Source organism: Ranitomeya variabilis, chromosome 1 (genome assembly GCF_051348905.1).
Source record: "Ranitomeya variabilis isolate aRanVar5 chromosome 1, aRanVar5.hap1, whole genome shotgun sequence".
Classification (NCBI taxonomy): Eukaryota; Metazoa; Chordata; class Amphibia; order Anura; family Dendrobatidae; genus Ranitomeya; species Ranitomeya variabilis.
The window spans coordinates 336460434-336476391 of record NC_135232.1 but is presented as its reverse complement, the minus strand read 5'-3'; the positions used below and the strand labels follow the sequence as shown (position 1 = coordinate 336476391).

Sequence of the window (15958 nt, the reverse complement as noted above, 5' to 3'; positions counted from 1 at the left end):
CCCTGTGCGCCCCCCCCCCGCTGTTCAGAAAATACTTACCCGCCTCCCTCGCTGCTTCCTGGTCTGGCCGCGGCTTCTAGTGTATGCGGTCACGTGGGGCCGATCATTTACAGTCATGAATATGTGGCTCCACCTCCCATAGGGGCGGAGCCGACTATTCATGATTGTAAATGATCGGCCCCACGTGACCGCATACAGTAGGAGGCGCGGGGCAGAGAGGAAGGAGTGACAGCCAACGTGGGAGCGGGTGAGTATTTTCTGAACAGCGGGGGGGGGGCGCACAGGGGGTGGGGGGGCGGCGGACACATAGATCTTTATTTTAAACACTATTATTCATATTTTCTCTGCAGCAAACGCTGCTACAGGGAACATATGAATGGCGGCTTCAGCACCAGTGGGGGGGACAGCGCTTACTGTAGCTCTGTCTCCTGCACGCACACGGACCCCAGACGGAGAATGTCCGTGTGAGGTCCGTGTTTTACACGGACCCATTGACTCTATTGGGTCTGTGTAATCCGTGCGCTCCCACGAACACTGACATGTCTCCGTGTTTGGCACACGGAGACACGGTCCGCAAAAAATCAATGACATCTGCACAGATGCATTGATTTTTATGGGTCTACGTGAGTCAGTGTCTCCGGTACGTGAGGAAATTGTCACCTCACGTACCGGAGCCACTGACGTGTGAAACCGGCCTTACTGTGTGGAACCTTCTTTTGTCAGCACCTGTGAAAAGATCTCTCCACTATGTGATCAAGGCTAATAACTGGCCGAAACGTCATTCTGCCTGTCGCTTCAGCAATCACTATTAATAAATTCTCACTTGAAGCATAATTTTCAACTCCTAAGTGTGCAGTGTCTTTTTAGGACTATTGTTAATGGCACCACTGGCCCCTTTCACTAGCACTGTCATTCTAATCTTTAACCCCTTAGTGACAGATCCAATTTGGTACTTAATGACCAATCCAATTTTTACAATTCTGACCACTGTCACTTTATGAGGTTATAACTCTGGAACGCTTTAACGGATCCCGCTGATTCTGAGACTGTTTTTTCGTGACATATTGTACTTCATGTTAGTGGTAAAATTTCTTCAAAATTACTTGTGTTTCTTTATGAAAAAAATGGAAATATGGCAAAAATGTTTAAAATTTTGCAAGTTTCAAACTTTGAATTTTTATGCCCTTAAATCAGAGAGATATGTCACACAAAATAGTTAATAAATAACATTTCCCACATGTCTACTTTACATCAGCACAATCTTGGAAACAAATTTTTTTTGTTAGGAAGTTATAACGGTTAAAAAGTTGACCAGCGATTTCTCATTTTTACAGCAAAATTTACAAAACCATTTTTTTTAGGGACATCTCACATTTAAAGTCACTTTGAGGGGTGTTCATGACAGAAAATACCCAAAAGTGACACCATTCTAAAAACCACAACCCCTCAAGGTGCTCAAAACCACATTCAAGAATTTTATTAACCCTTTACGTGCTTCACAGGAAGTAAACCAACGTGGAAGGAAAAAATTAACATTTAACTTTTTTTTTACAAATATTTTACTTCAGAACCATTTTTTTTTATTTTCACAAGTGTAAAAAGAGAAAATGAACCACAAAATTTGTTGTGCAATTTGTTCTGAGTACACTGATACCCCATATGTGGGGGTAAACCACTGTTTGGGCGCACGGCAGAGCTTGGAAAAGAAGGAGTGCCGTTTGACTTTTTCAATGCAGAATTGGATGGAATTGAGATTGGACGCCATGTTGCGTTTGGAGAGCCCCTGATGTGCCTAAACAGTGGAAACCCCCCACAAGTGACACCATTTTGGAAACTAGACCCCTTAAGGAACTTATCTAGATCTGTGGTGTGCACTTTAAACCCCCAACTGCTTCACAGGGGTTTATAACGTAGAGCCGTGAAAATAAAAAATCACATTTTTTCCACAAAAATGATTTTTAACCACCAAATTTTTATTTTCACAAGGGTAACAGGAGAAATTAGACCAGAAAAGTTGTTGTGCAATTTGTCCTGAGTACACCGATACCCCATATATGGGGGTAAACCACTGTTTGGGTGCACGGCAGAGCTTGGAAGGGAAGGAGCGCCGTTTGACTTTTTCAATGTAGAATTGGCTGGAATTGAGATCGGACGCCTTGTTGCATTTGGAGAGCCCCTGATGTGCCTAAACAGTGGAAACCCCCCACAATTTACACCATTTTGGAAACTAGATGCCTTAAGGAACTTATCTAGATGTGTGGTGTGCACTTTGAACCCCCAAGTTCTTCACATAAGTTTATAACATAGAGCTGTGAAAATAAAAAATATTTTTTTTCCTCAAAAATATTTTTTTAGCCCGCAATTTTTTACTTTCACAAGGGTAACAGGAGAAATTGGACCCCAAAAGTTGTTGTCCAGTTTGTCCTAAGTACGCCGATGCCCCATACGGGGGGGTACCAATATTTGGGCACACAACGGGGCTCGGAGGGAAGTAGTGACGTCTTAAAATGTAGACTTTGATGGAATGGTCTGCGGGCGTCATGTTGTGTTTGCAGTGCCCCTGATGTACCTAAACAGTAGACACCCACCACAAGTGAACCCCATTTTGGAAACTAGACACCCCAAGGAGTTTATCTAGATGTCTGGAGAGCACTATGAACCCCCAAGTGCTTCACAGAAGTTTATAACGTAGATCCGTGAAAATTAAAAATCATATTTTTTCCACAAAAATAATATTTTCACCACCAAATTTTTACTTTCACAAGGGTAACAGGAGAAATTGGACCATGAAAGTTGTTGTGCAATTTGCCCTGAGTTCGTTGATACCCCATATGTGGGGGGGGGGGGGGAGGACCACTGTTTGGGCACATGGCAGAGCTCAGAAGGGATGGAGCGCCTTTTTGAAATGTAGACTTTGATAGAATGGTCTGCGGGCGTCATGTTGCGTTTGGAGAGCCCCTGATGTGCCTAAACAGTAGAAACCCCCCATAAGGGACCACATTTTGGAAACTAGACACCTCAAGGAGTTTATCTAGATGTATGGTGAGCACTATGAACCCCCAAGTTCTTCACAGAAGTTTATAACGTAGAGCCGTGAAAATAAAAAATCATATTTTTTCCACAAAAATTAGCTTTTCACCCCCAAATTTTTACTTTCACAAGGGTAACAGGAGAAATTGGACCATGAACGTTGTTGTGCAATTTGTCCTGAGTACGTTGATACCCCATATGTGGGGGGACCACTCTTTGGGCGCATGGCAGAGCTTGGAAGGGAAGTAGTGATGTTTTGGAATGCAGACTTTGATGGAATGGCCTGTGGGCGTCATGTTGTGTTTGCAGAGCCCTTGATGTGCCTAAACAGTAGAAACCCCCCACAAGTGACCACATTTTGGAAACTAAACCCCCCCATGAAGCTTATCTAGATGTGTGGTGAGCACTTTGAATGCCCAAGTGCTTCACAGAAGTTTATAACGCGGAGCCGTGGAAATAAAAAATCCTTTTTTTTTTTCACAAAAATGATTTCTTAGCCCCCAATTTTTTTTATTTTCCCAAGGATAGTAGGAGAAACTGGACCCCAAAAGTTGTTGTCCAATTTGTCCTGAGTACGCTGAAGCCCCATATGTGGGGGTAAACCACTGTTTGGGTGCACGGCAGAGCTCAGAAGGGAGCACTATTTGACTTTGACTGGTGGAGTCATGTCGTGTTTGGAGACCCCCTGATGTACCTAAACAGTGGAAATCCCCAATTCTAACTCCAACCCTAACCCCAACACACCCATAACCCTAATCCCAACCCTAACCCCAATCCTAATCACAACCCTAACCCCAGCACACCCCTAAACCTAATCCCAACCCTAACCACAAACCTAACCCTAATCCCAACACACCCATCACCCTAATCCCAAACGTAACCCTAATCCCAACCCTAACCCTAATCCCATCCCTAACCATAACCCTAATCCCAAACCTAAGGCTGTGTGCACACAATGCAGATTTTCTGCTGATCCGCAGCGGATTTTTCTGTGCAGAAACGCTGCAGATCTACACTGTGATTTACAGTACCATGTAAATCAATGGGAAAAAAAAAAGTTGTGCAGATGGTGCAGAAAAATCAGTGCGGAATTGCTGCGGATTTAAAAGAAGTGCATGTCACTTCTTTTGTTCGGATCTGCAGCGTTTCTGCACCCCTCCATGATAGAAATCCGCAGTGGCAAAAACTGTAGAAAATCCACACAAAATCTGCATCAATTCCGCATAAAAACCTCACAAAATCTGCATAAAAACCACGGCAAATCCGCGGCTGCGGATTCTGCCAGGAGATGCAGATTTTGTGCAGAAAATTCTGCACCCCATTCCGCAACGTGTGCACATAGCCTAAGGCTTCTTTTACACTTACCTGTTTTTTTGCAGCCCGTTATTGCAGGCCTTTTTTGCGGGCTGCATTGCTGCAATTTTCACTCTCTGCCGCAATAACGGACCTCAAAAAACTTGCGGATCGCCGTTTTTTGGGTTTGCAGTACTATGGCAAAAGTATTGGAAAAAAAACGGTGGTCCGCAAAACCGGAAGTCACGGTGCACAGCAAAAACAACCTTCCGTTGTTTTTGCAGCCTCATTGAATTACAATGGGGGCCGAGTCCGTAAGCCGTGAAAAATATCGAGCAGGCTCGATATTTTTTCACAGCCGTAAATATGGCCCTCTCATCCATACTGCGTACGGCGCTCTATGGAATTATTGCGGCCCATTTTTGTGGCCCCATAGAAATCTATTGGGACCCCAAAAATGGGACGTAAAACCATGGTAAGTGTAAAAGAAGTCTTACCCTAACTCTAACCCTAATTTTAGACCCAACCCTAACCCTAATTTTAGCCCCAACCTTAACCCTAATTTTAACCCTAACTTTAGCCCAACTCTAACGCTAATGGGATAATGGAAATATATTTTCTTTATTTTATTATTTTTCCCTAACTAAGGGGGTGATAAAGGGGGATTTATTTACTATTTTTGTTATTTTGATCACTGTGATAGGGTTTATCACAGTGACCAAAATGAACCAAGTGGAAAAATCTTCCCTATTGTTGCCGGGTGGCGGTTGGCAGATCTCGGCGGGCTTACTGCGCATTCGCCAGCCATTTTTTTCCCTGATCAAGACGGCGTCGCCCACCGGAAGAAGCAGGAGGGCCGAGGAGCACCGGGAGACACTGGTAAGTATGGGGGGGATCAGGGACCCTATTTCTCTCTCCTCTGATGTAGGATCACATCAGAGGAGAGACAAATTAACTCAGACTTTTTTTGTTTTTTGGCCATCGCTACACGGTTAGTAGCAGCGATCGCAAAGCCAGGATTGGTAAAAACCGTCCCTAATTATGTTCTCTGGGGTCTCGGCTATCCCCGGCATCCGAGATCTGCCGGGTACCGTCCGACAGATCTCGGCAGGCACACTATGCATGCGCCCGCCATTTTTTTTCCGGGAAAAGATGGCAGCGCCCATTGGAGGGGCAAGAGGGCTGAGAAGCATTGGGAGGTAACGGGGGGGGGGGGGGGGGCGGATCAGAGACCCTATTTCTCTCTCCTCTGATGTGCGATCACATCAGAGGAGAGAGAAATTAAATGGCACATCTGACTTTTTTTTTTTTGCAGTCGCCGGTAAACGGTTAATACTGGTGATCTCAAAACCGGGGTCGGTAAAAATTAATTAACGGCGCTGTGGTTTAAATACCCTTAACCACCCCCGTTAAAGGCTATGTGTACACGATGCGGATTTGCTGCGGATCCGCAGCGGATTTTTCCACGCAGAAACGCTGCAGATCCGCACTGTAATGTACAGTACAATGTTATGGGATAAAAAAAAAAAGCTGTGCGGAATTGCTGCGGATTTCAAAGAAGTGCATGTCACTTCTTTTGTGCGGATCTGCAGCGTTTCTGCACCCCTCCATGATAAAAATCCTCAGTGACAAAAAACGCTGAAAATCCGCATAAAAACCGAGGCAAATACGCGGCTGCGGATTCTGCCAGGAGATGCGGATTTTGTGCAGAAAATTCTGCACCTCTTTTCCTACGTGTGCACATAGCCAAAAGGCGTATTGGTGGTCGTTAAGGGGTTAAGTTGAGTGCTAGCCATCGTATCCTTTGAGTCCATTCTAAGAGCAGGCGCCGACATGCCTCCTTCCCTGCCTGTCAGACGCTGATCTGATGCTGTGCAGTGCAGAAGTGCATCCTGGGACAATGTGAAAAAAAGAAAAATGATTAAAAATTGTTAAAATATCTTTTTAAAAATCCAAGAAATAAAGAACAAAAAAAAGAAACAAATATTCCAATTAATACATTTATGTAACAGAAAAATAAACAAATTTGGTATTGCTCCGACCCACTCTGTAAAACTGTCCCACTCCTTAACCCCCAATATGATCACTGCCCCCCTAGATGAATTCATTGTGGTGTTTAGTTTGGAAATTGGAAATTCTGCTGTTCTGGCACCTCAGTGTGACATGGCACCCTCAAACCAATGCAGCAAAATCTAAACTGTAAGGCCGGTTTCACACGTCAGTGGCTCCGGTACGTGAGGTGACAGTTTCCTCACGTACCGGAGACACTGACACACGTAGACACATTAAAATCAATGTGTCTCTGCACATGTCAGCGTGTTTTCGCGGACCGTGTGTCCGTTTGGAAAACACGGAGACATGTCAGTGTTCGTGGGAGCGCACGGATTACACGGACCCATTAAAGTCAGTGGGTCCGTGTAAAACACGTACCGCGCACGGATGTTTTCCGTGTGCAGTCCGTGTGCCGTGCTGGAGACAGCGCTTACAGTAAGCGCTGTCCCCCCAGCATGGTGCTGAAGCCGCCATTCATCCGTTCTCTCCAGCGCTCGCTGGGGAGAAGGGATGAAAAATATTTTTTTGTTTTTGTTTTTTTGTGTTTAAAATAAACTTTAGGGCATCCTCCCCCTCCCACACCCTGTGCGCCCGGCCGCCGGCATTAAAATACTCACCCGCCTCCCTGGACGCTTGCTCTCCGCCCCGCAGCTTCTCCTGTATGAGCGGTCACGTAATGCCGGCGGCCGGGCGCGCACGGGGTGGGAGGGGGGAGGATGCCCTAAAGTTTATTTTAAACACAAAAAACAAAAAAAAAAAGATTTTTCATCCCTTCTCCCCAGCGAGCGCTAGAGAGAACGGATGAATGGCGGCATCAGCACCATGCTGGGGGGACAGCGCTTACTGTAGCGCTGTCTCTCCTGCACGGTCCGTGTGGTACCCAGGCGGCACACGGCTGCCGCACGTGTGCCACACGGATGGCCTACGTGAGCTCACGGACACACGGACATGGATAACTCCGGTACCGATTTTTCCGGTACCGGAATTATCTGGACGTGTGAGACTGGCCTTATATGGCGCTACTTCCCTTCTGAGCTTTGCACTGTGCCTCAAAGGTAGTTTTTGACCACATATGGGGTATCGGTGAACTCAGGAGAAATTGCACACCAAATTTTGTAGTCCATTTTCTACTGTTAGCCTTGTGAAAATCAAAATTTAGTGCTAAAAAGCATTTTTGTGGGAAAAATTGGATTTTTTTTATTTTCACAGCTCAACGATATAAACTTCTGTGAAGCACCTGGGGGTTCAAGGTGCTCACACATCTAGATAGTTTCCAAAATGGTGTCACTTGTGGGGGGTTTCCACTGTTTAGGCACATCAGGGGCTCTCCACATGCGACATGGCGTCCGCTTATTCCAGCAAATTTTACATTTAAAATCAAATGGTGCTCCTTCCCTTCTGAGCCCTGCCGTGCGCCCAAACAGTGGTTTTCCCCCACATATGGGGTATCGGCATGCTCAAGAAAAATTGCACAACAAATTGTATTGTGCAATTTCCCTAGTTAACCTTATGAAAATAAAAAAAATTGTATCTAAAGGAAAATGTTTGTGAAAAAAAGTGAAATGTTTATTTTTTCCTTCCACATTCCACAAATTCCTGTGAAGCACCTTAAACTTCTTGAATGTGGTTTTGACCAACTTGTGCATTTTTTATAATGGTGTCACTTTTGGGTATTTTCTGTCATATAGGCTCCCCAAAATCACTTCAAATCTGGTCTTAAAAAAATGGGTTTTGTAAATTTTGTTGTAAAAATTAGAAATTGCTGGTCCACTTTTAAGCCTTATAACTTCCTAACAAGAAAAAAGTATGTTTCAAAAATTGTGCTGATGTAAAGTAGACGTGGGAAATGTTACTTATTAGCTATTTTGCGTGACATAAATCTCTAAGTTAAATTACAAAAATTAGAAGTTTGGGTATAAAATTTGGGTACAAAAATTAAAAGTTTAAAAATGTGAAAATTTTCTCCAAATTTCTGATATTGTCACAAATAAACATGTCATATCAAAGAAATTTTACCACTAGCATGAAGTACAATATGTCACAAAAAACAATCTCAGAATCCATGGAATCCATGTAAGCGTTCCAGAGTTATGACCTCATAAAGTGATAGTGGTCAGAACTGAAAAAATCAGCCTGGTCAGGAAGGTGAGAACAGGCTTCGGGGTGAAGGGGTTAAAATTATCACTTTATTTCATATGCAAATTTACTCTTCAGAGAAAAAGAGGACTTGAACTCTATAGTGCCACGTGTTGGAACAATCAACCCTTTAACGAGTCTTGCAATATGACTTAGGATAAAAGCCAAATCAGTAACTCAATTCGCAGACACGGTGTTTCAGGCTGTTGGCCCTCGTCAGTGCGAAGCATGAGAACTGATTTGGCTAGGTGAGAGGCTCTGGACTGAGGTCTAAGGGGTAAAGTTTCTCCTTGTGGAGAGTGACATACCAGCTCTAGCTTGTCAAGGTAAAGGAGGCTTACGGTATTCACCGTGCAATGCTCCTCTGGGAAACATTTAAAATTCATAGAAGTGTGGTGAGTGGATACTGATGATCAACATATTTCAAACACTGTATGTGTTCTTAATCGTGACAAGGTGGAATAGGTGTTTTACAGTGTTGAGCCCAATTCTACAACTTGTGATGCAGTGACCCCTGTAACAGGTGGGGGGCTCTGCATGGTCTCCCCAGTATATGTATGGAGGCCATAGGAAGGCATGGCAATCGCAGGCATGACTGTGGTGATGTGATAAAGTCCGGCAGGATTATAAATGGCCAGTATGTGTGTCGCAGAGGAAGACACTCTGCGCTGTCAGTCTGAAGTTATGTTTTGTTCTGGGACCTGTAGTCCCACAAGTAATTGTGTAGTTCTAATGGGACACTGGCTGGGAGACTGGCAGGGCTAGTTATGAGAGATGGGCTGGTCAAACTAGCCACACACACCCACTCCCACCCAGGGGAGTGGTTACAGGTATGTAATGTGACCAGGGTGTGGGTCATGTGGTTCCTGTGGGTGGACCTGAATGGTCCAAGTGCAAGGCCCTGGAAGCTTGTGTTGGAATTCCTGGGGAATAGGATTCCTGAATAGCACATGGTTGGGTTTTGGCACTCAGTGGTCTGTGTGTTGGAGTCTCCTGGCAGTGGAGATGTCCTGGAAGCACTGAGAAGCCGTCGACCTGGACGGTCAGTGTTGGAGTCTCCTGGGAGTGGAGATGTTCTGGAAGCACTGAGACCTCAGTCCAGAGCCTCTCACCTAGCCAAATTAGTTCTCATGCTTTGCACTGACGAGGGCCAACAGCCCAAGACACTGTGTCTGCAAAATGAGATACTGATTTGGCTTTTATCCTAATTCATATTGCACGACTCGTTAAAGGGTTGATTGTGACTTGTAGGATCGCAGCTTCCAACAGGTGGCGCTATAGAGTTCAAGTCCTCACTGAAGAGGCAATTTGCATATCTTTTTACCTCAGCACCCTGGTATCACCAGTATTAGTGCGTCACTTCATTTGTGGAGTACAGGATAGTTCAACCATTGTTATTATTATGGAGGTAAAAATGCAGATAAATTGAAAAGGGCAATAGTAATTTTCAGATGTCAATCCTGTACCCACAAGTGAAAAGTAATTTCCCAAAATGTTACCCGCAGTCTTTATCTATTCTTTTCTCTAATTCTTTCGGTCACTGACATTAACCTAAAAATAAACCCAGGGAAGCTTTACTTAATAAGCGTATGTATTTCTAATATCCCCCAAAACTCCCAAGCCCTAATCTCTTTTATATTTTTAGCGACTAACCGAACCATAGACTCGGCCTGGAAAAAAATCTGATTATTATTATTATTATTATTATTAAATCAGGCCTTGATCTATCGGAGGTTAAAAGACGTCTCTCATTCATGGTACATGGTTAATGAAAAATCAGCTATATTCACAAATAAAGTCCACAATTTGAAAAGTTTGATTTCCCTGGGTGGAATATGCTAATAATACCCCCTTCGCCACTCCACTGTTTCGCCTGAAAATTTCTGCCATCCCCAATTCTCCAGGAAGTACCTAGTATTCATAATCATAAGTCTTGTCAGGTCCCCCTATCTGGCTCCCCATCCACACCCTCTATCCTTCCCATGTCTGTCCCCTTATAACTCCTTTAACTAAAGGTTTATGTTAATAGTAATGTTAAAATCCTTAATAAAATGTATTGTTAAAAAAAAAATAATGATAATAGATAAATGGAGAAAATATTGTTGCTTTGTGATTGTAAAATAAAGAATTGTCACAGTTCAGTCTTTCCAGTGTCCTGCACAAAACTGGTGAGCAGTTTTCTGTAAGCTCTGAACTTAAGAAGTTTTAGTTATTTGTTTTGATCATGGGTATGTTCACACTTGGTGTTTTTGCTGCGTATTATATGGAGCATTTTACAGTACTAGTATAATGAATGAGATTCCATAAATCTCATGTACACGCTGCTTTTTTCCTCACATATTTTGAGCCCTACTGCTTTCTTTTGAAGACATAGCATGTGAATTCTTCCAGCATTTTTGCCGAGATTTTAATCCTCTCAAATAAATGGGTGAAACACGCAAGTAAAAATGCTGTCACATAAAAATGCACCAAAAATGTGCTTATTGTTCATATAGTTTTTCCTGCCACCATACTGGTTTTTGGTATAAAAGAAAATGCTGCACACCCTAAATGGATTAACCTCATGGACAAACTGTAAACCTAATCTCTTCTATCTTAGTGACCGGACCTCTACATCAAGTAACCTGTTGGATACTCCTAATGAAAGCAGCAACATTCAAACAACTAATTCAGGTAATAAAACACATATGATAAAATGAACCTTATGAAAATAGACCTAGAATCACAAGTGCTGAATTATAACTCATCAACGTAAATGGGTGGTTTTAACACAGACATGTTTGCTTTCACATTTCCGTCTGCGTTGCTGGGCAGGAACGAGTCAGAGAGAGACATTTCCTGCCGGGCATTCACAGATGGGAAAACTGGATACGACATACAGAAAAACGTTCCCTTGAACATTTTTCCAAGACGACGGGCCGCCAAAACCCGACGCATCCAGTGCACGACGGACGCAACGTGTGGCCATACCTCGCGATCCGTCGGCAATACAAGTCTATGGGAAAAAACCGCATCCTGCGGGCAAATTTGTAGGATGTGTTTTTTTCCCAAAACGACGCATTGTGACGGATATAAATAAACGGAAGTGTGAAAGTAGCCTAAGGCTACTTTCACATTTGCATCGGTACTCGCCCGTCACAAAGCGACGGCGCGACGTACCGACGGAAGTTTGTCCTTTCACATTTCCATCTGTAGTCCCAGGGAGGAAAGAGAGTGAGTGCGAGATTTCCTGCTGGGCATGCACAGTCAGAAACACTGGATACAACAGAAAGAAAAACGTTCCCTTGAACGTTTTTTGCAAAAGACGGGCCGTCACATTTCGCAGGATCCAGTGCCCGGCGGACAAAACGTGAGTACATACGTCGCTAATACAAGTCTATGGGAAAATGCAGGATCCTATAAATTTTTTTTGCAGGATCCTGCATTTTCAAAAATCGACGTATTGCGACGGCAGAGGAAAGACGGAAATGTGAAAGTAGCCTAACATTCCACCTTCACTGTAGCATGATCCCATCTATAATATCCATATTTTTATTTTATTTTGTGATATAACTTGCTTGAGAAAAAAAAATTATTTCTCAAAATGGAGCCGCCTGCGCAGTAGTATAATTTGGAACGCAATAGATGTTACTGCGCAGGCACCACGCCGGCGCCATTTTGCTAGAAGAAAAATAAATTGCCTCTACCAAGATAGCAGCGCCTGCGCATTAGCATTTATCGGATTGTTGATAGATGTTATTTGCCAGGCGCGGCTAGCGCCAACTTGGTAGAGACAAATTTTTGGATATCATGGATATTGATATTATATGGATATTAGATGTGCAATCATGCTACAGCGCAGGCTCTTTAGCCTGCAGGATGAATGTATTGTTTTTTTTCAAACCATAACATATACAATATGTAAACTAGGGGGCAGGTCAGTGAGGGATCAGTGACCTGTCAGAAGCCATACAGATGAATATACACTCACCGGCCACTTTATTAGGTACACCATGCTAGTAACGGGTTGGACCCCCTTTTGCCTTCAGAACTGCCTCAATTCTTCGTGGCATAGATTCAACAAGGTGCTGGAAGCATTCCTCAGAGATTTTGGTCCATATTGACATGATGGCATCACACAGTTGCCGCAGATTTGTCGGCTGCACATCCCAAAGATGCTCCATACAAGGCAGGATGGATCCATGCTTTCATGTTGTTTACGCCAAATTCTGACCCTACCATCCGAATGTCGCAGCAGAAATCGAGACTCATCAGACCAAGCAACGTTTTTCCAATCTTCTACTGTCCAATTTCGATGAGCTTGTACAAATTGTAGCCTCAGTTTCCTGTTCTTAGCTGAAAGGAGTGGTACCCGGTGTGGTCTTCTGCTGCTGTAGCCCATGTGCCTCAAAGTTCGACGCACTGTGCGTTCAGAGATGCTCTTAGGCCTACCTTGGTTGTAACGGGTGGCGATTTGAGTCACTGTTGCCTTTCTATCAGCTCGAACCAGTCTGCCCATTCTCCTCTGACCTCTGGCATCAACAAGGCATTTCCGCCCACAGAACTGCCGCTCACTGGATTTTTTTTCTTTTTCGGACCATTCTCTGTAAACCCTAGAGATGGTTGTGCGTGAAAATCCCAGTAGATCAGCAGTTTCTGAAATACTCAGACCAGCCCTTCTGGCACCAACAACCATGCCACGTTCAAAGGCACTCAAATCACCTTTCTTCCCCATACTGATGCTCGGTTTGAACTGCAGGAGATTGTCTTGACCATGTCTACATGCCTAAATGCACTGAGTTGCCGCCATGTGATTGGCTGATTAGAAATTAAGTGTTAACAAGAAGTTGGACAGGTGTACCTAATAAAGTGGCCAGTGAGTGTATAAGCAGTGCACCACATGAAGACCCCCCCACAGGCCGCCTATGAGCATGAGAATCTCATTTACTGAAAACTGAATATAAAGATTAAACAACAACCAACCACAAGACTGATTTCATCAACCGAGGTATCATTTTAATCTGTATAACGGCACCAACTTGACAGTGTCCGTAGGTTATTCAGCACAATCCTACTGACAGGTTCCCTTTAAAATATGCAACCACAGGTCAATTCAGATTGGCAGTGGAGCTAAGAAAAAGTTGTGCCCCTCACGTTTCTGTTGTCTTTAATTGCCTGTTTCTAGTTGGCATTGGACAGCGTATTCTCTCGTTCCCATTCTCCTCCAGAAAAGTGGTATGATTTTTTTCCTCAATTATCATCCACGTGCTGTCAGTATACAATCCTTTTTTTTTACCCACCAGCTGTTAATCTTTTATAGGACCATTTACAGTTTTCTCCAGAATTGCTATGTATCTGTAAAAATCAGATGTCATACTGATGGTCCATAAGGCATCCGATTTTTTTTCTAACATCGTATTTTGAAGTGAATGCTGAATACTGCAGAATAGAAATATCCAGATTTGCACTGCCTCATTGAATAACATTGGTCCGAATGCAATCCGATTTTTTTATTGGCTTGCACTCATCCAATTTATATATAACTGTGAGTGGAACAGGCTGCTACAAGAGGTGGTGAGTTCTCCTTTCATGGAAGTCTTCAAACAGAGGCTGGACAGACATCTGTCTGGGATGATTTAGTGAATCTTGCTTTGAGCAGGGGGTTGGACTAGATGACCCAGGAGGTCCCTTCCAACTGTACAATGCTATGATTCTATTAATCCTGACCAAATCCCCAACTCCCTTTGCTGAAATTCAGCCCCAAGCTTGCAAGGAACTTCCACAATGCATTGCTGTTGCCTGTAGACCCTATGGTGAACAAACTGCTTTCTGTACCAGCCAAATGTTTCACATATTGACTCATCAGTCCAGAACGACTGACATTTCACAGCACTCTGGTTCCTATGTTTTCGTGTATAGTTGAGTCGGTTGTCCTTTTTTCCATGTTGAATATATAGCTTTTTGGCTGCAGTTCTTCTATAATGACCACTTCTGGACAAACTTGTCACTGATTGCTGCCAGTCCTCAGCTGATCACACTGCTGGATATCTACTGATTTTGAAGGGAAAAAAGTATGATATGTCTTACGTCTGCTGCACAAAGTCTTCTTGGCTTGTCACTTAGTTTATGGTCCTCTACAGCTGCCTTAACATTACTTGGTGCTCCTTCTAAACGGCTTTAACAGCATGTCTTGAAAGCTGAGTATTTTCCTTGGAGAAACCTTGCTGATACGGTATTTCCACCTTGTGGTTTGTTGCTGTGCTCAGTCTTACCATGGTGTTTGACCTATGACATTAAACTGTCTTTCACAGCCTCAATTTTGTAGCATAATTTGGCTTTTCCTCACTCAGTTTCACGCCTGCTGCACAGCTGTTTCTGTTTTAGTTAATTATTGTGTTTCCATTATTTCCTTCTCCACCACCCTATCATTGCCCTCTCCATCACCTCATCATTGCCCTCTCCATGACCCTCATCATTGCCCTCTCTACGACCCTCATCATTGCCCTCTCCACCACCCCATCATTGTCCTCTCCACCACTCCCATTATTGCCCTACCCATCACCTCCATCATTGATTTCTCCCCCACCATCCCCATCCTTGCCCTCTCCATCACCTACATCATTGCTTTCTCCCCCACCACCCCCAATATTGCCTTCTCCATCATTGCCTTCTCACCCACCACCCCATCATTGCCACCTCCATCATTGCCTTCTCCCCACCACCCCATCATTGCCCTCTCCATCACCTTCATCATTGCTTTCTCCCCACCATCCCCATCATTGCCCTCTCCTTCACCTCCATCATTGCTTCTCCCCCACCATCCCAACATTGTCCCCTCCACCACCTCTATCATTGCCTTCTCCCCCACCACCCCATCATTATCACCTCCATTATTGCCTTCTCCCCATCACCCCCATCAATGCCATCTCCTTCACCTCCATCATTGCTTTCTCCCCCCACCACCCCAACATTGCCCTCTCCATCATTGCCTTCTCTCCCCACCACCCCATCATTGCCCTCTCTATCACCTCCATCATTGCCTTCTCCCCCACCACCCCTATCATTGCCCTCTCCATCTCCTTCATCATTGCTTTCTCCCCCACCATACCCATCATTGCCCTCTCCATCACCCCCATCATTGCCCACCGCACGAGGGCAATCTGGCCAGGGTTCCCCCGAAACCTTGGGGCTGGATAAACAGACCAGATTGCCCTCAGTGTTAGCTGCCCTGCAGCTTCGGGCCCCGATGCAGCGGCATCGGTTGCACATGTGGTATATCCTCCCCTGCTGTCAGGTGTCAGGTCAACCCATCAATACTAGTGATGAGCGAATATACTCGTTACTCGAGATTTCCCGAGCACGCTCGGGTGACCTCCGAGCATTTTTTAGTGCTCGGAGATTTAGTTTTCCTCACCTCAGCTGAATGATTTACATCTCTTAGCCAGCTTGACTACATGTGGGGATTCCC

General features: G+C 44.3%; 1 protein-coding gene across 4 annotated transcripts in view; it reads left to right on the top strand.

The window, feature by feature from the left end:
- The window catches only part of RNF212B (ring finger protein 212B), a 471927-nt gene that overhangs the window by 427752 nt on the left and 28217 nt on the right, over window positions 1-15958 (top strand). For all 4 annotated transcript variants that reach the window (XR_013224222.1, XM_077299403.1, XM_077299400.1 and 1 more), the window contains one exon: window positions 11111-11184. Coding sequence is in view for 3 of the 4 variants with exons in the window: in XM_077299403.1 (XP_077155518.1) it covers window positions 11111-11184 (74 nt within the window). In the remaining variant the exon portion in view is untranslated. The remainder of the gene's footprint in view (window positions 1-11110; window positions 11185-15958) is intronic.